The sequence below is a fragment of the Bombina bombina genome, chromosome 1, assembly GCF_027579735.1.
Source record: "Bombina bombina isolate aBomBom1 chromosome 1, aBomBom1.pri, whole genome shotgun sequence".
In the NCBI taxonomy this organism is placed as follows: domain Eukaryota; kingdom Metazoa; phylum Chordata; class Amphibia; order Anura; family Bombinatoridae; genus Bombina; species Bombina bombina.
In genome coordinates this window covers 242873729-242897025 of record NC_069499.1, presented here as the reverse complement: position 1 = coordinate 242897025, position 23297 = coordinate 242873729, and the positions used below count along the sequence as shown (strand labels likewise).

The window sequence follows — 23297 nt, the reverse complement described above, 5'->3', positions numbered from 1 at the left end:
ATCAACCTGGGGAGCTGCATGTGCAATCGGAGATGAATATAGGGAACGCACCTCGCGAGACCCTTTAGAGGTGGACGGCTCAGTTGTACTAAATACGTTGTTCTTTTTAGATATTGCAATCTTATCCAAGCATGTGGAACAGAGTTGAGCAGGCGGATCAACCGGGACCTCCTCACAATATACACAGTTGTTAGGTTTAATTAAAAAAGGGAGTACCCTCTAGCATATCAGAGTCCTCCATAGCTTGTGCCTTTATTTCGGACTAGATATAAGCTAAATGGCACCTTTATATCCCAATGGCCGGGGCAGTCACCACCTCCTATGATCCGGACCACAGAGAAAACGCTTTGTCTCCTGCAACCACCGGTCACGAAAGAGGAAGTTGAAGAGGCCGTACCCAGTCACATGGAGTGCCATGCAGGAACCGCCCCTGCACTAATGAAAAAACGCACCAAAAAAATGCCACGCCAACATCTAAAAAAAAACAAAAAACTTTCGCACATTGGCAGAGCCTCATCTCACACATGTCGCAGCATAAACACAATAAACAGTAGACAACATTGTGCACAAATCTCCCCTGTTCAATAACCACCATTCCTGGGGTATTAACCCTTGATTCTATACAGATAAAAAGAGACACACTGTGACCCTGTCTTCTTATGTTATATGTATATAATGAAACGATCTTACCAGAATCTACGCCAATCAGCCAATCAGATTTTTCCTACCTTAATTCCGATTGGCTGATAGAATCCTATCAGCCAATCAGAATTCGAGGGACGCCATCTTGGATGACGTAACTTAAAGGAACTGTCATTCGTCGGGAAGTCGTCGGTGGAAGAAGATGGCTCCATGTCAGCTCGTTTGAAGATGGCTCCGCTCCGGATGGATGAAGATTGAAGACGCCGCCTGGATGAAGACTTCATTCGGATGGAAGACTTCTTCAGCGCCCCTTGGATGATGACTTCGGCCGCTGCGGATGTCCTCTTCTGTTCCATGGGTGGTCGGCTGGCTGAAGACGGCTAAAGGTAGGATGGTCTTCAGGGGGGTAGTGTTAGGTTTATTTAAGGGGGGTTTGGGTTAGAGTAGGGGTATGTGGGTGGTGGGTTTTAATGTTGGGGGGGTTGTATTTTTTTTTTACAGGCAAAAGAGCTGTTTTCTTTGGGGCATGCCCCGCAAAAGGCCCTTTTAAGGGCTGGTAAGGTAATAGAGCTGTTAACTTTCGTAATTTAGAATAGGGTAGGGCATTTTTTTATTTTGGGGGGTTTTGTTATTTTATTAGGGGGCTTAGATTAGGTGTAAGTAGCTTAAAATTGTTGTAATATTTTTTAAATGTTTGTAACTTTTTATTTTTTGTACTTTAGTTAATTTAATTGTATTTAATTGTAGTTATTTGTAGCTAATTTATTTAATTAATTTAAAGGGCACAGTCTACACCAGAATTTTTATTGTTTTAAAAGATAGATAATCCCTTTATTACCCATTTCCCAGTTTTGCATAACTAACACAGTTATAATAATATACTTTTAACCTCTGTGATTATCTTGTATCTAAGCCTCTGCAAACTGCCCCTTTTTTCAGTTCTTTTGACAGACTTGCAGTCTAGCCAATCAGTGCCTGCTCCCAGATAACTTCTCGTGCACAAGCACAGTGTTATCTATATGAATTACGTGAACTAACACCCTCTAGTGGTGAAAAACTGTTAAAATGCAATCTGAAAGAGGTGGGCTTCAAGGTCTAAGAAATTAGCATATGAACCTCCTAGGTTAAGTTTTCAACTAAGAATACCAAGAGAACAAAGCAAAATTGGTGATAAAAGTAAATTGGAAAATTGTTTAAAATTACATGCTCTATCTGAATCATGAAAGTTTATTTTGGCCTAGACTGTCCCTTTAATAATAGTGTAGTGTTAGGTTTAATTGTAACTTAGGTTAGGATTTATTTTACAGGTAATTTTGTATTTCTTTTAGCTAGGTAGTTATTAAATAGTTAATAACTATTTAATAACTATTCTAACTAGCTAAAATAAATACAAAGTTACCTGTAAAGTAAATATAAATCTTAAAATAGCTACAATGTAATTATTAATTACATTCTAGCTATCTTAGGGTTTATTTTACAGGTATTTAGTTTTAAATAGGAATAATTTATTTAATGATAGTGTAGTGTTAGGTGTAATTGTAACTTAGGTTAGGATTTATTTTACAGGTAAATTTGTCTTTATTTTAACTAGGTAGCTATTAAATAGTTAATAACTATTTAATAGCTATTGTACCTAGTTAAAATAAATTGAAATTTGCCTGTAAAATAAAAATAAATCCTAAAATAGCTACAATATAATTATTATTTTTATTGTAGCTATATTAGGTTTTATTTTATAGGTAAGTATTTAGTTTTAAATAGGATTAATTTAGTTAATAAGAATAATATTTATTTAGATGTATTTAATTAATATTTAAGTTAGGGGGGTGTTAGAGTTAGGGTTAGGGTTAATAATTTTATTATAGTGGCGACGGTGTAGGGGGGGCAGGATAGGGGTTAATAAATTTATTATAGGTGGTGACGGTGTAGGGGGGCATATTAGGGGTTAATAAGTTTAATATAGGTGGCGGCGGGGTCCAGGAGCGGCGGTTTAGGGCTTAAACAATTTATTCAGTTGCGGCGGGGTCCGGGATCGGCAGGATAGGGGTTAATAAATTTAATATAGGTGGCAGCGGTATAGGGGGGCAGGATAGGGGTTACTAGGTATAATGTAGGTGGCGGTGGGCTCCGGGAGCGGCGGATTAGGGGTTAATACATTTATTATAGTTGCGGCGGGGTCTAGGAGCGGCGGTTTAAGGGTTAATAAGTTTATTAGAGTGGCGGTGGTCTCCGGGAGCGGCGGTTTAGGGGGTAATAACTTTATTTATTTGCGGCGGTGTAGGGGGGGACAGATTAGGGGTGTTTAGACTCGGGGTACATGTTAGGGTGTTAGGTGCAGACATCTCCCATAGGAATCAATGGGATATCGGGCAGCAGTGAACATGAACTTTCTCTATGGTCAGACTCCCATTGATTCCTATGGGATCCGCCGCCTCCAGGGCGGCGGATTGAAAACCAGGTACGCTGTGCCGGAAAAGTGCCGAGCGTACCTGCTAGTCATTTGATAACTAGCAAAAGTAGTCAGATTGTGCCGAACTTGTGTGCAGAACATCTGGAGTGACGTAAGAATCGATCTGTGTCGGACTGAGTCCGGCGGATCGAAGCTTATGTCACAAAATTCTACTTTTGCCGGGCAGCAGGACTTGATAACTAAGGCGAATCATCCTCGCCACAAATACGCTGCGGAATTCCAGCGTATTTGAGGTTGACGGCTTGATAACTAGGGGCCAATATGTTTTACCCCTTTGCTAAAAATTGCGCTTATTACAAGTCAAAAACTTGCACACAACACATGACAGTGCTAAAAAAGTTAGCACAACTTGAGACTTGAAGTAAAGTGTTAGGCCTAGAACAAAAATATAACAATACACATCAAACATAAATAAAGTATTACACATACATATGTATATATATATATATATATATATATATATATATATATACACACACACACTCACCGGCCACTTTATTAGGTACACCTTGCTAGTACCGGATTGTACCCCCTTTTTCCTTCAGAACTGCCTTAATTCTTTGTGGCATAGATTCAACAAGTTGTTTGAAACATTCCTCAGAGATTTTGGTCCATATTGACATGATAGCATCACGCAGTTGCTGCAGATTTGTCGGCTGCACATAATGCAAATCTCCCACCACATCCCAAAGGTGCTCTATTGGATTGAGATCTGGTGACTGTGGAGGCCATTGGAGTACAGTGAACTTATTGTCATGTTCAAGAAACCAGTTTGAGATGATTTGAGCTTTGTGACATGGTGCATTATCCTGCTGGAAGTAGCCATCAGAAGATGGGTACACTGTAGTGATAAAGGGATGGACATGGTCAGCAACAATACTCAGGTAGGCCATGGCATTTAAACAATGCTCAATTGCTACTAAGTGGCCAAAAGTGTGCCAAGAAAATATCCCCCACACCATTACACCACCACCACCAGCCTGAACCATTGATACAAGGCAGGATGGATCTATGCTTTCATGTTGTTTACGCCAAATTCTGACCCTACCATCTGAATGTCGCAGCTGAAATCGACTCATCAGACCAGGCATCGTTTTTCCAATCTTCTATTGCCCAATTTTGGTGCAAATTGTAGCCTCAGTTTCCTGTTCTTAGCTGACAGGAGTGGCACCCGGCGTGGTCTTCTGCTTCTGTAACCCATCTGCTTCAAGGTTCGTGTTGTGCTTTCAGAGATGGTATTCTGCATATCTTGGTTGTAACAAGTGGGTATTTGAGTTACTGTTGCCTTTCTATCATCTCAAACCAGTCTGCCTATTCTCGTCTGATCTCTGACATCAACAAGGCATTGTCTTCCACACAACTGCCGCTCACTGGATATTTTCTCTTTCAGACCATTTTCTGTAAACCCTAGAGATGGTTGCGCATGAAAATCCCAGTAGATGAACAGTTTTTTAAATAATCAGATCAGCCCGTCTGGCACCAACAACCATGCCACGTTCAAAGTCACTTAAATATCCTTTCTTCCCCATTCTGATGCTCGGTTTGAACTTCAGCAAGTCTTCTTCACCACGTCTAGATGCCTAAATGCATTGAGTTGCTGCCATGTGAATGGCTGATTAGCAATTTGTGTTACCAAGCAATTGAACAGGTGTACCTAATAAAGTGGCCAGTGAGTGTGTGTGTATATATATATATATATATATATATATATATATTAAGTATTGTTTAAACAAATTTAAAAGCATTTAAAAGGCATATGTTATATGTCAAGGTAATTAAGAAGGGCTGAAAGGTGTGTGTGTGTATATATATATATATATATATATATATATATATATATATATATATATATATATATAATATATATAACAAAAAGAGAAAGAACAAATTTGCTTACCTGATAATTTTCTTTTCTTCAGATGGAAAGAGTCTACAGCTGCATTCATTACTTTTGGGAATTCAGAACCTGGCCACCAGGAGGAGGCAAAGACACCCCAGCCAAAGGCTTAAATACCTCTCCCACTTCCCCCATCCCCCAGTCATTCTGCCGAGGAATAAGGAACAGTAGAATTAATATCAGGGTAAAAAGGTGCCAGAAGAATAAAAATAACAGACGCCCTACAGAAAAAATACGGGCGGGGAGCTGTGGACTCTTTCCATCTAAAGAAAAGAAAATTATCAGGTAAGCATAATTTAATTTTTTCTTCATAAATGGAAAGAGTCCACAACTGCATTAATTACTTTTGGTAAAACAATACCCAAGCTATGGATGACACTGAATGCTAAAACAGGGGAGTACAAGAGGCAGCCCATTCTGAGGGCACCAGGCCTGAAAACCTCTACCCAACAAAAACCCGCTTTGTCCGAAGCCGAGAAAACTTTGAAAAAAGGAAAGGGCTCCAATGACCCTGACCCACAGATAGTCCACAAGCCTTGCTAGAGACTGCAGCAACTAGACACGACTGAGCCAACAAGCCTCCAGGAGACACTGTCGCCAAGCAGTTGGTCCCAAACAACACACCACTTACTAGAGAAAGGGATCAGACTACCGTAATCTCCAACAAAAGGGAAAAGACACGGTTTAACATCCATCAAGGACTCCAGAAAAAAAACCTAGATAGGGTACAACGAGTCCCAAATAAAAATACAAGGCAAAAACCAGAGAACCGGGCCAAGCCCACAGAGACCCATCACTCTCGAAGAAACAAGGGGAGGCAATGCCCAGACCCAAGATGTACAGAAACCACGGGGTAGGACCGGGAATCTGAAATAGAGAAGAGATCTTCTCCCAAACTCAGTGCAACCGCACCCTAGAAGACAACTGAAGACGAAAGTTCCCAGAGTCACAAATTTCGCTCAGATATCAACATCTTCAGAAACCGAAACCACGTGCAGCACGATTAGGTAAACACCTGAGTCAAAACACTGCACGCTACAGTCATCCAAAGATGACTCTGAAATTTGAAAACTTGGAGGGCAAGTAAAGAGCAGCTGAAGATACTGTAGGTTCCAAACCGTCAGACTGCTAAGCATCCACTAAGCAGCGGACACGCCACAGGCTATCCAAGAGCCACCAGTCCTTCCCACAGAACCTGAACGTGAAGAAGACACAGAGCCCTCAAGGAGGCTCACTGTACCGCAAAGACCCGAGGAGGAAGCAGCAGAGCAACAGATCACAGATCCTGCTCCAAACACCAGACCAGCCCAAGCGATAGGCACGTTTGAAAGACAGGGGGAACCCCAACCACAAGCCCCCAGGGAATGGAAAGAATGGGAGGAACTCACCCACCTCAACAGAGCTTGAGTGCCAACCCAATCCGCTCTTCCAATATAGGTACTCCCAAGGAGAACCCCCTAGGACCTGAACAGAGAAAAGTGCAGTAGCTCCCTGAGAAGTCCTGGCACAACTCTCTATAACAGTCCCGACATGGAGACCTCAACCTCCCTAGTTGGAACCCCTAGCACCTGTTCCAACCTCCTGCACACAGGGCAGGACAACAACCCTCCCGAGAGAGGAAAACCCCACCTCTTAAGGAAGACAAACTACCCCCTCAAAAGAGAGAGCACAGATAAAGGACAGCGTACATGCCCACAAGACGAGAAGTCATAGTCTGATCAAACCATGGACAGAATGAAATTCATCCAGACACCACTGTTGATCCAACAGAGAAAAAACTCCCCGAACACACTTCGTAAAAGTCCATGTGCAAACTATTGTATCACAGAACCACCACAAAGTGAAAGGACATGCACTGTGAAGAACATGTAGCCATAGCTGGAAATGAACTCTCAACTATCAGCTTATGAGCCAGCAAGGCCTACAACTAAACCATTGCGGGACACTTTCCAAGGATAAAACAGGCCCTAAGGAACATGCCAGTACCCAAAGGTGAACGCAATCCTGGCTCAGCTGCATGCAGGCTCAACAAGCTAGGCCAAAGCCTGTGTTCCCGGGAAAAACTGGGTCGCCCCAAACCAGTCCGCAGTATCATGTCTCAAAACATCCCTAAGAATCCAAGACAAGACCCCTGGGCCCGGGCCCCAGAATCGTTTAAAAACAAACAACAACGGGAACAAGACTCACATGTAATTCCCAGCCCAAGGGAAGATACACCCCTAGCAGGAGGCAACCCTCCAAAATACTCTAGAACCCAAGGGCGTCAAGGAAAACTCACAGGAAATCCAAGACCATGGGAAAAAAAACAAGGACAGAGTCACCCGAAGGTAGAGAGTAGAACAAAGGCTAGTCTCCATAGTCCTCTCAGGATACATAACCAGAGGACCACACCCAAGGAAGAAGAATGCAGAGCATCCCAAACCCCGGTAGAAAAAACCCCTAAGCAAAGCTTGGAGAAGGAGACAACACAGCCGATCATCCCAGATATGGAGACGACTAACCCTCGGAAGTAGGAAAAAGCCACAAGGCCCTCACTTCCTAAATTAGATGGCAAAAACCATCAAGTAGAAACCGACAAGAGGAAGAGAACCTTGATAGGAACAAGACCAAAAGGGACAATTCCAAAGGGTTCCTGAAGGCAAAGCCGCCAGGAACCGGCAGCAAGGAGGTTCGAAGTCCTCCCAACCTCCAAACCACGTGGGGAAGCAGGCACTCCAAGACCCGACAGAAAAACGGAATCAATGAGTGTGTCGCAGTAGAACTCCTAGTCCCAGTCGACCAACATGAAAGGCTAATGAGGACTGAACCAATCCCCCATGCCTCACGGACCCTCAGGTCCTCTCAGAATGCTTAGCTGAAACTTGTTAAAGAAAAACAAGAAATAACACAAATAATAATGGGAAGCCAGGCAAAACCAGTGCCACTTGTCTGATTAGGCCTCAAGACAGAAGGATCTGAACCCAATCAGGACCAGCCTGAAACCAAGGGCCCTCACTGTCAAGGCTGCATAGAATCCAGGGAGAATAAACAGCAGACAAACATAGGACTAAAACACGTCCAGAACAACTTTTTTAGAAGTAACAGTGCGATCAAACAATCGCGAGTATCGATTCCAGATAAAATTCCCAAAGGAAATATAAAACCAACCTAAGCTTTAAACCAAATAAAAACAATCCTAACCAAATAAAAGATAAGGCAACCCGCAGGTTATCACCTAAGAAGAATAGGCGCACCCGCAGGACCGGCTCAACAGGGACCCTGTGCTTCCAAGCTCAGTAATGGAAAGGGATACCCAAAAAAACAAGACTATAAGAAGATTACTTCATCCCCTCATGTCTAATTCTGTATGCTATTCGAAAAAGCAGACTGAAAATTCTCAGATCCATCAAAGATAGGATCGTCCGACAACGCCAAAGTGTGCCTCAGTAAAACACCAAGGCGCGCCAGTCTATACCGAAAAGAACAGCATACCCCTGCCGGAGCAAAAGATGACTCCGGCCTCGAAGGTTGACCCTCTGAAGCCTCAGGGACAGTCGTTCCCCTAGAGAGCTGAACAGGCCATCCCATGCCTGAAGAGCCCTGGATAACGGAACACGAACAATATCTTAAACCAACTTCTGAAAGTTGCAGATGCGCCCAGCGCCAAAATTATGGACATGCGAAATCGTGCCGAAACCCCTGGCGGGAACAAACCACCTTCAACAGAAGGATAAGTAAAGTCTGGGTTACCTGCATAAGTAGTAAACAATGGTGGAAGAGAACTCACCACAGAAGCCCCAGAGGTGGATGGCTCAGCGGCCCCTAGATTCCCCGATCCCGAGGAATTGAGCACTCTAATACGGCATTCAGAACATAACTGATAGGCTAGTATCATCTGGGGCAATACGCATTCTACGCAAGGAGTAGAAACTGAAACAGAGACTCACCCATAACTAGGAAATTGAATACAAAAGATTGGACCAAATAATCTAAACGACACCTACAATGGACCACCACCTCCTATGAACCCGACGCCAGCAGACCAGAATTTCTCCGTCGCCACACGTTCAGGAATGCAGAAATGGAGGCCAAAAACATGACCACGCCTGGTCACCAGGAGAACCGTATAGTCCAAAAAAAGCGCGCCCAACCATAAGGCCGTGTCACTTTCCACAAGCCATGAGCCAAAATACACTACACATAAGCAGGTTGAATCATATAACAAACATGATTAAAAAAAAACCCTGTTCAATAACCCCCCTCAGGAGATATTAACCCTTGATTCCAAGATACAAAAGGAGCCTCACTGAGACTCTTCGATATAAGTTAGTCCCGCTGTCATGCTCAGCTGAGTAGGTTCAGGGGTTTGGAGCAGGTGCAAGGTGATGGCTGAGTTAAGCTGAGAGGATGAGAAGAGGTGAGTAGGACTCAGTATACCAGAATGGAAACACAGAACAAAGAAGTGCTTTTCTTAAAGTAACTTTACTAAGGTAATGCAAGGAAAACAAGAGGTAAAGCACATTGAGGTTATATTCTAAACTGATAATAAACAAATGAAAGTCTTTGTAAAAGAACAGTTCAAGCAGAAGTCCTACAACAGACACAGACGACCCTTACGAGTACTTGATATTAGGATAAAAGTGGGCATACACGGGTATTAGAGCCAGGGTACTTGGTATCATATGCCAGTATCTCGGTAAGGCAACTTGGTTTCAGGAACGGGCCGAGCATACGCCTGTATCTCGGTAAGGCAACTTGGGTTCAGGAAGGGGCCGAGCATACGCCAGTATCTCGGTATAGCAACTTGGGTTCAGGAAGGGGCCGAGCATACGCCAGTATCTCGGTGAGGCAACTTGGTTTCAAGATGGAGCCGAGCATATGCCAGTATCTCGGTAAGGCAACTTGGTTTCAGGAAGGAGCCGAGCATACGGCAGTATCTCGGTAAGGCAACTTGGGTTCAGGAACAGGCCGAGCATACGCCAGTATCTCGGTAAGGCAACTTGGGTTCAGGAAGGAGCCGAGCATACGCCAGTATCTCGGTAAGGCAACTTGGGTTCAGGAAGGAGCCGAGCATACGCCAGTATCTCGGTAAGGCAACTTGGGTTCAGGAAGGAGCCGAGCATACGCCAGTATCTCGGTAAGGCAACTTGGTTTCAGGAAGGAGCCGAGCATACGCCAGTATCTCGGTAAGGCAACTTGGTTTCAGGAACGGGCCGAGCATACGCCTGTATCTCGGTAAGGCAACTTGGGTTCAGGAAGGGGCCGAGCATACGCCAGTATCTCGGTATAGCAACTTGGGTTCAGGAAGGGGCCGAGCATACGCCAGTATCTCGGTGAGGCAACTTGGGTTCAGGATGGAGCCGAGCATATGCCAGTATCTCGGTAAGGCAACTTGGTTTCAAGATGGAGCCGAGCATATGCCAATATCTCGGTGAGGCAACTTGGTTTCAGGAAGGAGCCGAGCATACGCCAGTATCTCGGTAAGGCAACTTGGTTTCAGGAAGGAGCCGAGCATACGCCAGTATCTCGGTAAGGCAACTTGGTTTCAGGAAGGGGCCGAGCATACGCCAGTATCTCGGTAAGGCAACTTGCTTTCAGGAAGGGGCCGAGCATATGCCAGTATCTCGGTAAGGCAACTTGGGTTCAGGAAGAGGCCGAGCATACGCCAGTATCTTGGTAAGGCAAATTGGGTTCAGGAACAGGCCAAGCATACGCCAGTATCTCGGTAAGGCAACTTGGGTTCAGGAACAGGCCGAGCATACGCCAGTATCTCGGTAAGGCAACTTGGTTTCAGGAAGACAAATGTCACAGTAGAGTTGCTTAGACTCAGCAAGCAGATAAACATACAGTTCTTACAGCAGTGGAGTTTAGTTCCAACAGCCAAGGCAGTATACAGGTACTCACAGCAGAGGTACTTGGCTTCAGGATAAACAGATGTCACAGTATAGTTGCTTAGACTCAGCAAGCAGATTAACATACAGTTCTTACAGCAGAGGAGTTTAGTACCAACAGCCAAGGCAGTATACAGGTACTCACAGCAGAGGTACTTGGCTTCAGGATAAACAGATGTCACAGTATAGTTGCTTAGACTCAGCAGCCAGTTAAGCTTACAGTTCTCACAGCATGGTGATAGACACAGTAGCCAAGTAAGCATACAGGATACAAAAGAATTGTCAGAATACAAGCCAAGGGTCAGTAGCCAGGAAAGTAGTCCAATCTTTCATAAAGCAAAAAGGGTAATCCAGAAGAATGGTCAATCAGCAAGCCGAGTTCAGATGCCATGGATCCAACAACAAAACAGGAATTCAGGAAACAGAACAGAGGCAAAAACAAAGGAAATCAATCACAATGTCAAGGCACCAAATGATTAGTGAAGCAGCCCTTTATAGTAGAGCTGATTAGAAAACAACCTGCAGCTGGCAAGCAGGTGGAGCCAGAGAGTAATCCACTGCAGGTAACAGGTCTCCAAAAAGCTGCAAACATAAACAGATACCACTGGTGGCACAGGAAAAGAAAAACAGGCTGGGAACCAGGAGTCCCAGGTTCAAATCCAGGCACGGCCATGACACCCGCTAGGTGGAAGCCCCTCGGGAAAACATCTGTAATACAGTACATTTCATGAAGAAAGTAAAATGAAACGATCTTACCAGAATCTACGCCGTGGAACAGGAACACGGACCTTCAAGTATGACAGATGGTAGCATCGCTTCTGCAGGCAGCGATACTCGTCAACGCCGATTGCTTGTGGAGATGTTAAAATGAGTCGGGATGGTTTTGCAAAAAGACTCTCCCAGCATCTCCGGACTCTAACTTTCATCCAAGGCTGACAGGACTACTTAAAACTCCAGTCCCATTCCGAAGAGTACAACTCTCCATAAGTGACTAAATCAAAACTTCTGAAACTTCTCGGCCAACCTCCTGGGACGAAAGGCAAAGAATGACTGGGGGATGGGGGAAGTGGGAGAGGTATTTAAAGGGACACTGAACCCAAATTTTTTCTTTCGTGATTCAGAAAGAGTTTGCGATTTTAAGCAACTTTCTAATTTACTTCTATTATCAATTTTTCTTCGTTCACTTGTTATCTTTATTTGAAAAAGAAAGCATCTAAGCTTCTTTTTTTGGTTCAGTCTCTAGACAGCACGTTTTTTTTGGGTGGATTTATTTACCCACCAATCAGCAAGAATAACCCAGGTTATTCACCAAAAATGGGCCGGCATCTAAACTTACATTCTTGCATTTCAAATAAATATACCAAGAGAATGAAGAAAAATTGGTAATAGGAGAAAATTAGAAAGTTGCTTAAAATTGCCTGCTCTATCTGAATCATGAAAGAAAAACAATTGGGTTCAGTGTCCCTTTAAGCCTTTGGTTGGGGTGTCTTTGCCTCCTCCTGGTGGCCAGGTTCTGAATTCCCAAAAGTACTGAATGCAGCTGTGGACTCTTTCCATTTATGAAGAAAAGGCGCAATAAGGGGGTGAAAAAAAAGAAAAAAGAAAAGAAAAAAAAAGGGTTTTGGACTGAGTCACAGGCCCTTTTGGGACAAGTATACAGAAGTATATAAAAAAAGTATATTCAGAAAAAACTATTTCTTAAAGGACTTTCTATAAAATGTGTGACAGGAAGGGAATAAGAGGAATAAATAGCGCTATTTCTGACACATAAAAAAATAATACGATATTATATCAGATGGAATATGAGTACATCTAAGGATTATGAAATTGGCAATTTGTTAATAAAGATGGATATATATTCTCAAAATTTGATATTAGACATGTCCCATGGGATAAGAAAAAGGCAATTTATCTCTGAAAACAGTCTATACACAATATGTTCAAGTTCCTTGGTTGGTATTAAAAATACATCCCAGAGCGTTGTTTCTGAAATGCCTACTTACAGGAAAAAACCTCAATCCTATGAGGTAAGTGTATGGCACTGCAGAGAAGTACTCCTATTATGCACTTTTGGATTAGGGTACGTCTGAAATCCTTACAGCTTTTGGCTCCAGAACCCTGTGTTGTGATGCACAATCACTCTTGTGCTTCTAGCAGTATGGAAGACTTCCGGATAGCTCTCAGCTCCAGCACCTCGTATTCCCCTGTAAATTAATGTGATGTGGGATCCCTCTCGTGCTTCTTGCAGTATGGTAGACTTCCGGATCTCTCCACAATAGTTGATATAAACAAAGAAAAAAGCTGCAATATTGTGATAGAGTACAAACAAATTTTATTTAACACATAAAAGCTTCAAAATGCCTGCTTACATTTATCAACCTCAATAGTGTCTGAGGTATTTATTCAGCTGTATAATACATCTAGTGGAGTTTTTTTTTCTCCCCAGCTTCTGAAGAGATTAATTCTACAGTTTACAAGAACAAACTATTAGATGTGCAGGCATACCGGATTATCCGGTATAGGAAAGTCCGTATTCCTTACTTTGTCTAACACATTTCGAAGGGTTGTAATAGATACTTCCTTCTTCTTCAGAGACTTAATAAATATATGCAGCTTGTAATATTGTTTAAAAAGAAAATTGCGGTCCACTTCCATGTTGTAAGCGGAAACGCCATGGTTGGGCGGTCACATGATCCTCTATCGCACCTGTCATAGGTAGGTAGATACTTTTGGTCAATATGAGATCACGTGAACGACTAAATGTAAATATTACAAATCAATCGTAGTATATTTAATATTAATAAAATTTTAACAATGTTTGTATGTATACAAAAAACTGTAGGGATTTTTATCACTTATAGCTTGTTTTGTTATATTGAGAATCATAGTAGAAATATAAAGAAAATAGAAATAAGAGGACGATCTTTGCTAGATCTGTTAATTGGTGACTCACTACAAATTTATATTTGTGGTTACTTTCCGGGATACTATTGGTTAGTATAAGATCACATGATCGACTAGATGTAAAAATAGCAGATCAATTGTAATATACTAAAACGTTATGACATTTAAATAATGTTTGGATGTTTTGAATAATTATGGAAATTACTAGACAACTTTTAACACTTTTTGTTGTATCGAATAATCATATAAAATATTTTTCAAATAAAAAATATGTTTAGACATATATATTTAAATTTATATTATATAATGTATATAAATATTATAAATGTATAATAATTTATATAAATTAGAAATATATATTTAATTTGGGAGACAACTTAAATTGGAAAAAAAAACAATAGACTTAAATACAAACAGTTCCAAATACTATCTAGAAGTTAGTCAGACCGCACAATAGAAAGTGGTGCAAAGCTCTACAAATACCTGATAATAATAATAATAAACCCTTTAAATAAACATAAAGACAAAAAATAGAGAAGAAACAGGATTACACAGCTAAATCCTAAAAGAAAGGGAATTCGGCACTCTAAAAAACATACAAATTAGTATTGTTAGCAAAAATAGCTCAATAGCATTCTAATAAGAGCAAATTTGCTAAAGTTCCTTCCAGATACCCATGGGTAGGATAATGGTGTAAATACTAGTAGCAGTCAGCTGTAGAGATAATGCTCATAAAAAATCAACAGTTCCTAGAGCCACATAGGTCCCAGGATAGTGACAAGAGTATATACTTAGTGAACAACAGGATAACAACAATCCACTGTATAAATGATTGAATCCTGATAAACATTTATTGAATAGTTCCAAGAAAAATTCAACAGCGTATTACAAATTACTCACGGCACCATGTCTTCATATAGAAAGCAGCTCACAGTGCTGTGAAATACCATAGGGATACCAGATACACAGGTCCTGTAACTTTGAGCTGTGCTCACACCAAGACATCTTCCATACCTACTTGTTTCAAGGTTACTTCATACCCCAAGCCTGCAGCAACCCAGTGCTCGTATGGTTTCAAACAGATGTCAAGTAGAGGAGTCCTATGGAGATGAAAACCGTTCAGGGAAAATGGCCCGCTAGTTTTTTTAGTATAGTTTTCAGAAATTAAAATGATCTGTTCATGTTTTTTTCAGCTTGCAAAGCCATTGCACTCTGGGAAAGTGGCCCCTGCTCACCAATAGGCTCTCTGGACTTTAGTAGGTTCCGTGGCACCTAAGGAAAGTGACTTCTGCTCCCCAAAACACATCCCAGCTCCGTAAGGAAGTGCCCCCTGCTCACCATTAGGCAGCCTGCCATCCCAGGAATGTTTGCCAATAGATCCCAGGTACTCTGGAAAAATTTGGCCACACTTGCCAATCTGCACCCTCAGAACGCACCCCGGGAAAGTGGCCCCTGCTAGCCCAGGCACCCAGAAAAATAGTCCATGCTTGTCAATAAGTGCACAGGCACCCAAGCGCCCTGGGAAAGTGGCCCCTGCTCACCATTATGCACCCAGGAACAAAAAGAATATGGCCCCTGCTTGCCAACAGGCACCCAGGCACAGCAGGAAAGTGGCCCCTGCTAGCCAATAGGTGCTAAGACAGCCTAAGAAAGTGACCCCTGCTCACCCAGTTAGTGGACAAGCACTCTGAGAAAGTGGACCCTACTCTCTAATAAGCTCCCAAGCATTCAAGGAAAGTGGCCCCTGCTCCCCAATACACACCCAAGAACAATGGGAAAGTGGTCACTGCTTAACAATAGGTGCACAGGTATCACAGAAATGTGGCCTCTACTCAACAATAGATACTCAAGTAACTTGGGAAAGTGGCCACTGCTAGCCAATATGTGCCTAGACACCCCAGGATAGTGGTTCCTGCTTGCTAATAGGCTCCCAGACATTCCAGGAAAGTGGCCTTGGCTCACCAAAACACACCCAAGCACCCTGGGAAAGTAGCCATTATCAAAAGGGGCCTGGGTACCACAGGAATGTGGCCCCTGCTCAACAATAGGCACCTAGGCACCCTGGAAAAATGGTCACTGTTAGCCAATAGGTGCCCAGACACCCCAAGATAGTGGTCCCTGCTCTCCAAAAGGCATGCAGGCACCTTGAAAAAGTGGCCCCTGCTAGTCAATTGGAGCCCAGGCACCCTGGGAAAGTGGACCCTACTCTCTAATAGGCTCTCAGTCACCCCAAGAAAGAGGCCCCTGCTCACCAAAACACACCCAAGCACCCTTAGAAAGTGGCCCCTGCTTACCAAAACACACCCAAGCACCCTGTAAAAGTGGCCCGTGCACACCCAAGCACCCTAGGAAAGAGCCCGACTTGGAAATAGGCTCCCAGTCACCCCTGGAAAGTGGCCCCTGTTCTTCAATTAGCTCCCAGGTACCCCGGAAATATGGTCCCTGTCTACTAATAGGCACCCAGGCACCATGGTAAAATTGCCCCTGCTAGTAAATAGGAGCTTATGCACCCACAGGGAAAGTGGTCCCTGCTCACCAATAAGCTCCCAGGCACCCCGGGAAAGTGACCCCTGTTCGCTAGTAGGAGCCCAGACACCCCAGGAATGTGGCTCTGCTAGCCAATAGATATTGGCTAGAAGGGGCCACTTTCTCAGGTTGCCTGGGAGCCTATTTTCTAGAATAGGCCACTTTCATGGGGTGCCTGGGCACCTATTGATGAGCAAGGGTCACTTTCCTGGGTGCGCTTGGGTATGATTGTTCTTCAGGGGGCTCTTTCCGTAAGGGTTTCTAGGCTGCTATTGGTGAGCATGGGGCCACTTTCCAAGGGTGCCTGCGCACCTATTAACATGCAGGGTACAGGGATCAGTTTCCTGGGGTGTCTGTGTATCTACTGGTGAGCAGGGGTCACTTTCCCAGAGTACCTGAGCATATAATGGCAAGCAGGGGCAACTTTGCCAGAGTGCCTGGGCATGTATTGGTGAGCAGGGGCCACTTTCCTTGAGAGTATCTAGGCAGTTATTGACAAGCTAGTGACAGCTAGTGACAAGAAGTCACTTTCCCTGGGTGCCTAGACATTTATTGGTGTGCAAGGGTAATTTTCCTGAGGTGCGTGAGCACATATTAGAGAACTGGGGCCACTTTCCTTGAGAGTTCCCAGATGACTATTAGCGAGCAGGGGGCACTTTTCTGGGTTGCCTAGGTGCCTATTGACCGGGTTTCCTAGGCACATATTGGTGAGAAGGGGTCACTTTCTTTGAGGGTTCCTAGGTGGCTATTGGGGTGCCTGGGTGCATATTGATGAACAGGGGCCACACTCCTCTGGCGCCTAGGCACCTATTGGCAAGCATGGTGCACTTTCCCCGGGTGCCTTGGCACCTATTGACAGTTTCCTGGGTGGGTGTCCATTGGCAAGCAGGGGCCACTGTCATCATTTATTAGGAAGCAGGGGCCACTTTATTGGAGTACCTGCGCATCTATTGGTGAGCAGGGGCCACTTTCCCAGAGGGACGTGGGCATGTATTGGTGAGCATGGGCCACTTTCTTTGAGGGTTCCTAGGCAGATATTAGTGAGCAGAGGCCACTTTCCTGGGTTGCCCACTATTGACAAGTGGCAAGCAGGGCCACTTTCCCAGGGTGCATGGGCACCTATTGGTGAGCAGAAGCCACTTGTTTGGGGTACCTAGGATCATATTGAGTAGCAGGGGCCACTTTCCTGGGGTGCCTGGGTGTCTGTTGGGGAGCAGGGGCCACTGTCACTGCCTAATAGCAAGCAGGGGCCACTATCCAGGATTCCCGGGGGGCATCTTCCCTGGGCGCATATTGGTGAGCAGGGGCTGCTTTCCTTGAGGGTTCCTAGGTGGCTAGCTATTGATATTCAAGGAATTCCGGGATGGCTATTAGTGAGCAAGGGACAACTTTCCCAAGTTAACTGGGCCCTTATTTCCTAGGCAAAGGGCTTTGAAAGATGAAAAAAATGAAATAAATGTGCAAAACTATTTGCCTGAATACTATTTAGGCAAAAGGTTTTATATATAAATCAATAGCGCTCCTATTCTTGCATTTGTAGTTGAGTAAAAAGCTTGTGAGTGAGCGAAAGACTCAGACACGCTGAAAACTAGAGGTCGGATAGTGTGACCTTGCTAACTCCCTTTCCCCATAGGCTTTTATGGGGTGAACTACAAAAGCCTTTTCTGGCTTTCGCTTTAACGCTAACCTGAAGGTACATTAAGACATACTTTAAAGACCTTTGTTCTTCACATAGAAGGCAATATTTTTATTTTTAAATATATATATATATAAGCTTTTTACTCAACTAAAAACGCAAGAATAGGAGAAATATTGATTTAACTTGTGCAGTTTCAATGTTCAATAGAACTAATTTTTTTGCCCTCCCTTTGTAATCTAGGCCCATATGTATTATTGCTATGAGCTTATAAAGTTTAAACAACACTAGTACAGTTTCTCTGATGCTAGATTGGGGTTTCAACTAGTACTATAATAGGTAAATAAATTATTTATTTACAGAAAGTTACTTTTCTTTCTTTCTTTGCAGATTCGCTCTCACCCCACATTTGCAGATCTCTGTGTGCGAAGTGACACAAAGGAATGCTGCCCAAGCTGGTCTATTGGTAACTACATAGCTGTCTTGTACAATCGATCTTCGTGCATGGAAATCACTCATACTGATATCTCTCATACTCTGGCTCTCTTGCGCTCCTGTGCCCCAGACTACCATAGAGGCTTACTTACCCCTGCCTGTATAGGCTCAAGGTCAGAGAGGGAAAAGCATTCTCAGTGTGCCAAGGTGCCTGAAAAGTGCACACGTTCCAGTGCAGTATATCAGATGCTTCATTTCTTGGTTGATAAAGACTTTCTGAGCCCACAGACAACTAATTATCAGGTCCCATCTCTAAAATACAGCCTGTTGTTTTTACCAGCCAAAAAAGGATCATCCATGATGAACATCTACCTTGACAATCTGGAATCATGGGATCTGTTTGATAATTACACAGCTATTACTGGAATGGACTTGGGTTTAAAACAAAGACTTTTACAACATTACCTTGTTTTGGATACTGTGTATCCAGTACTAGCGATATTAGCTATTTTTCTAAGTATGTCTTTATATCTACGTTCATTTTTTATCACCTTTATGGTTTTTATGTCTGTGGTTGGCACATTAATGATTTCTTTCTTCTTGTACAAGCTGGCCTTCAGATTGACTTTCTTCCCTTTTGTTAACCTGATTGCAATTATTATTCTTAGTAGTATCTGTGCCAATCATGCATTTGTCTTCTTTGACTTGTGGAACCTAAGCAAGGCGCAGAACTCTGCAGCCGGAATGCAGCAGTGGCTGAGCCAAACTATGCACCACTTTGGGTATCTCATGATAGTAACTTGCTTTACAACTGCAGCTGCTTTCTATGCTAGCTATATGAGCAGTATTACCTCTATCCGTTGCTTTGCCATCTTCATGGGCACATCTATATTAGTCAACATGATATTTATGATAACTTGGCTCCCAGCCTCCTTTATCCTATATGAACGCTATATAACAGTCAATTGCATTTATAAATCAGAAGACTATTGGAACAGTAATGGACACAAGCGTATTTTGCTCTCTCTTTACCAAAAGTTTGGAAGTATTCAGAGGACCATGTCTGAAACCTCAAAACTGTTCTTTGAGAAGCTTCTCCCATGTGGAGTAATCAAATTCCGGTACATATGGATTTGCTGGTTTGCTGCCTTGTCAGCTGGGGGAGCATATATTTCATGCATGAGTCCTAAACTCAAGTTGCCATCTTCTGAGGTATCATCACTTCAAGTGTTTCGTCTTAGCCACACTTTTGAGAGGTATGATGCTGAATATTGTCATCAGTTCATGTTTGAAAGATTAGAGCATGGAGAAGGGCAGCACATGCCAATTACACTTGTATGGGGTATTATGCCGATGGATAATGGAGACCATCTTAATCCAAAGACTAATGGGACACTTGTTACTGATGCTACATTTACGATACGAAATGCAGAGGATCAAAAGTGGCTTATGGACCTTTGTCAAAAAGTGAGAAACCAGAGCTTTTACTATTCTGATCAAGAAAATAAACCAAACATCTGTTTTATGGAAGATTTTCACAGATGGATGGAAAGTCGACAATGCTCACAGAGTGATCAAAACCTGAACCTTTGTTGTAATCATTTTTCATTCCCTTATAGGAGTGACCTGCTGCTTCACTGCATAAAAATGATGGTTAGAGAGCAAGGTGGAGATGAGCCTCAAGCTTTAGACATTGGTCCTAGATTTGATATAGAAGGTAACTTAGTTGCTCTGGTGCTTGAATTTCAGACAGTATATCACTATAGCTTTAATTACAGCAAAACCAGGAAATTCTACAACACATTAAACCAGTGGCTGGCAAATGAAATAAAAAATGCACCACCAGGACTTAAAAATGGGTGGTTTACAAGCAACCTCTCTTTATATAACCTGCAGCACAGTCTGAGCACTGAGATGATGATGGTAACTGGCTTTTCCATTGCCATTTGTTTTGTAATTTTGCTGCTTACCACTTGGAATGTGTTGCTCAGTTTATTTGCTGTCACAGCTATTGGGGGATCAGTTCTGGTTACAGTTGGACTTTTGGTGCTTTTGGAATGGCAGCTGAATGTGGTGGAATCCCTATTCATTTCATCAGCCGTAGGTCTGTCTGTTGATTTCACTGTAAATTACTGCATTTCATACCACCTGTGCCCACATTCTGATCGCCTAAGCCGTGTGGCATTCTCTTTAAAGCAAATGAGTTGTAGTACAGCCATGGGAGCCTCCACAATGTTTTCTGCTGGGGTTATAATGTTACCTGCAACAGTATTGGCTTATAGGAAATTAGGCATTTTCATTATGATGATCAAATGCATCAGTTGTGGATTTGCAAGCTTCTTTTTTCATTCATTGTGCTGTTTCTTCGGTCCAGAGAAGAACTGTGGGCAGATAATGTGTCCCTGTAACTATATCTCAAAAGAATATCCAATTGATCAGCGGTCAAATGGCACTTTCACTTGTGGTGGGAATGAGAAACAATGTAGGTTGAGAAAAGTACAGGAATCTAATATAGAAAATGAGCAGTATGAACTTCAGCCACTAGCAAGGAACCTCAGTGACAGCTTTGATAATAGTACTTCTACTAGTAAACTTTCCAAACGGCCTTCTGTTCTATCAGAGGACATTCAACTTTCAAACAATAAATGCCCTAAGCTGGGACTACAACACAAACAAGAATCTCAGGACTTGCAAGAAAATGCTACTGACCATAAAGTTTTTAGCCAATGTCCTGCTTTGCAAACCTCTTCACCCTACAGGCAAAGTAGCTTTGGGATGGATGGAGACTTGGACAACAAGGTTGATAGAAATTGCATTTGTCAGACAATTGGCAGCAAGGCATGGAACTGTTCAGTAGTTAACAAAGCTCATGTGCATAACATACAAGATGAGACTGAGCACGATAGCCCAAAAAACTCTAGTCAAGAACTGCTTTACTCCCCAAATAAAAGTATCCATATGTATGAATATTCTAGGTGCCTTTGTTCCATGGGTAGTTCCATTGATGCCCTTGATTCAAATGAAACCTGCCTTAGTGACTGTGACCAGGCCTCTAAGTTAGCTGAGTCCACACGCTGCTCCCCTGATTTGATTGATGCTCCAGATTCTCCGGGTCAACATGAGAGAGGTCATTTGAATGGTAAAAGGGAAACACTAAAGCTTGCATTGAGGGAAACTGTGTTTGACTCTCCAACTATGTCAAAACAGACAAGCTCATCATGGAAAATCCAGTTAAGTCAAGATGATGAAAACCCTGTAGTTCTACCGAACAGCAAACCAGATCTCCCTGATGTTTGGATAAAGAGATCTAGAGAACAAAATGCTGGATATATCAGTTAAGCAGCAAATGCCTAAACCTCTTGGTAAAACACCCTGAAAAATAGACTCCAGTTTTCCCTCAATGTCAAGATATACAGTATTTAGATGAGTAAGGGTTAATACGGAATGATTGGGCCACATTTATAAATAAAAAGTATATGTACAGTGTTAAAAAAAAGTACTTCAGACAAATATGTAATTTCTTTTACAAATTGGTGTTATCCCTCTTTGACGATAAAATCTCCTTTCATGTTCTTTTAAAACATTACTCTTAATCCCTTCGCTGCTAGAGAATGTTGCAATGCACCATGGACCTCTCTGGCAGAAATAGGTTTAAACCAGCGATCTTGCTGCAAAAGTGCATGTGTTATTGTTTATTAGTATTGAAGCACCTTAAGTAATACAAATGAGTAAAATATCATTACATGATAAATACATGTTTAGAGTGAACTTGCTTACTGCAGTTCGTCCCATTTGTGACTTATAATGTGACATTGTACACATAAAGTGTGATGAATAAAATATTATTTAGCTTTTATATTAAAGAAATGTTTCTGTACTGCATATGAGAATACAACTATCAAACAGCTCGCTACCATGTTGTCATGATATGAAGCTGGGAGCATGTAACTTTCAGATCTTTATATGATACATTTAAACCCCTATATTTTAATTTATTTTTACCCATAGCATGTGCAGTATGTCTAATCAAAAGAAATCTTAAGACGTCACTCTGATAAACACAGGGTTTGGTTACTGTAACCAATCACAGGGATCAAAAGATTAGCATTTTACGCATAAAAATAATGCCAATTTAAAATTTGCTGGAGTAAATTGCAGTGACAAATTACTTATCAAAGAATAAACAGTAAACACAAACCTCAGGAAGGACAGAGATTAAAAAATAAAGTTTCATACCTGGCTTTTATAAATGCATGACAGAAACCTTCAGAGTGATATGATATGGCCCTTTAAAGGGATATGAAACCTCAATTTCAGTAATGTACGCTTAGGACCCTCCCATTTTTGGTTGAGCAAGTTGGGTAGAGCTTGCTGATTGGTGGCTAAATGTAACCACCAATCAGCAAGCGCTACCCAGGGTGCTGAAACAAACATGGGCTGGGTCCTAAGCTTACATTCCTGATTTTTCAAATAAAGATACAGAGAGAATGAATAAAAAATGAAAATAGGAGTAAATTAGAACGTTTCTTAAAATTGCATGCTCTATCTGAAACATGAAAGAACAAATTTGAGTTTAATATCCCTATATATATAAAGCTCAATTACATTTCCTGTTTAACTGCACACACTATCTGGCCACGCAGCAGTATCTAAGACAAACCAAAGAGAAACAGGTAATAATATTTGCACTAGACAAAGGGGCCTAATTATCACAGTGCGAGTGGACATGATCCGATATTGCGGTTCATGTCCGCTGCACATTGCTAAATGCCGACAGCATACGCTCTCTGCATTTATCATTGCACCAGCAGTTCTTGTGAACTGCTGGTGCAATGCTGCCCCCTGCAGAATGGCTGCTAGCACGGGGTGTCAATCAACCCGATCGGATTCGATTGGGTTGATTTCTGGCGATGTCTG

At 42.5% G+C, this 23297-nt stretch overlaps 1 protein-coding gene across 1 annotated transcript in view; it reads left to right on the top strand.

The window, feature by feature from the left end:
• The window catches only part of DISP2 (dispatched RND transporter family member 2), a 129673-nt gene extending 107954 nt beyond the window's left edge, over positions 1–21719 (top strand). The window contains exon 8 of the mRNA XM_053711811.1: positions 18336–21719. Within this exon, the coding sequence (XP_053567786.1) occupies positions 18336–21719 (3384 nt within the window). The remainder of the gene's footprint in view (positions 1–18335) is intronic.
• Positions 21720–23297: the final 1578 nt, after the last annotated feature.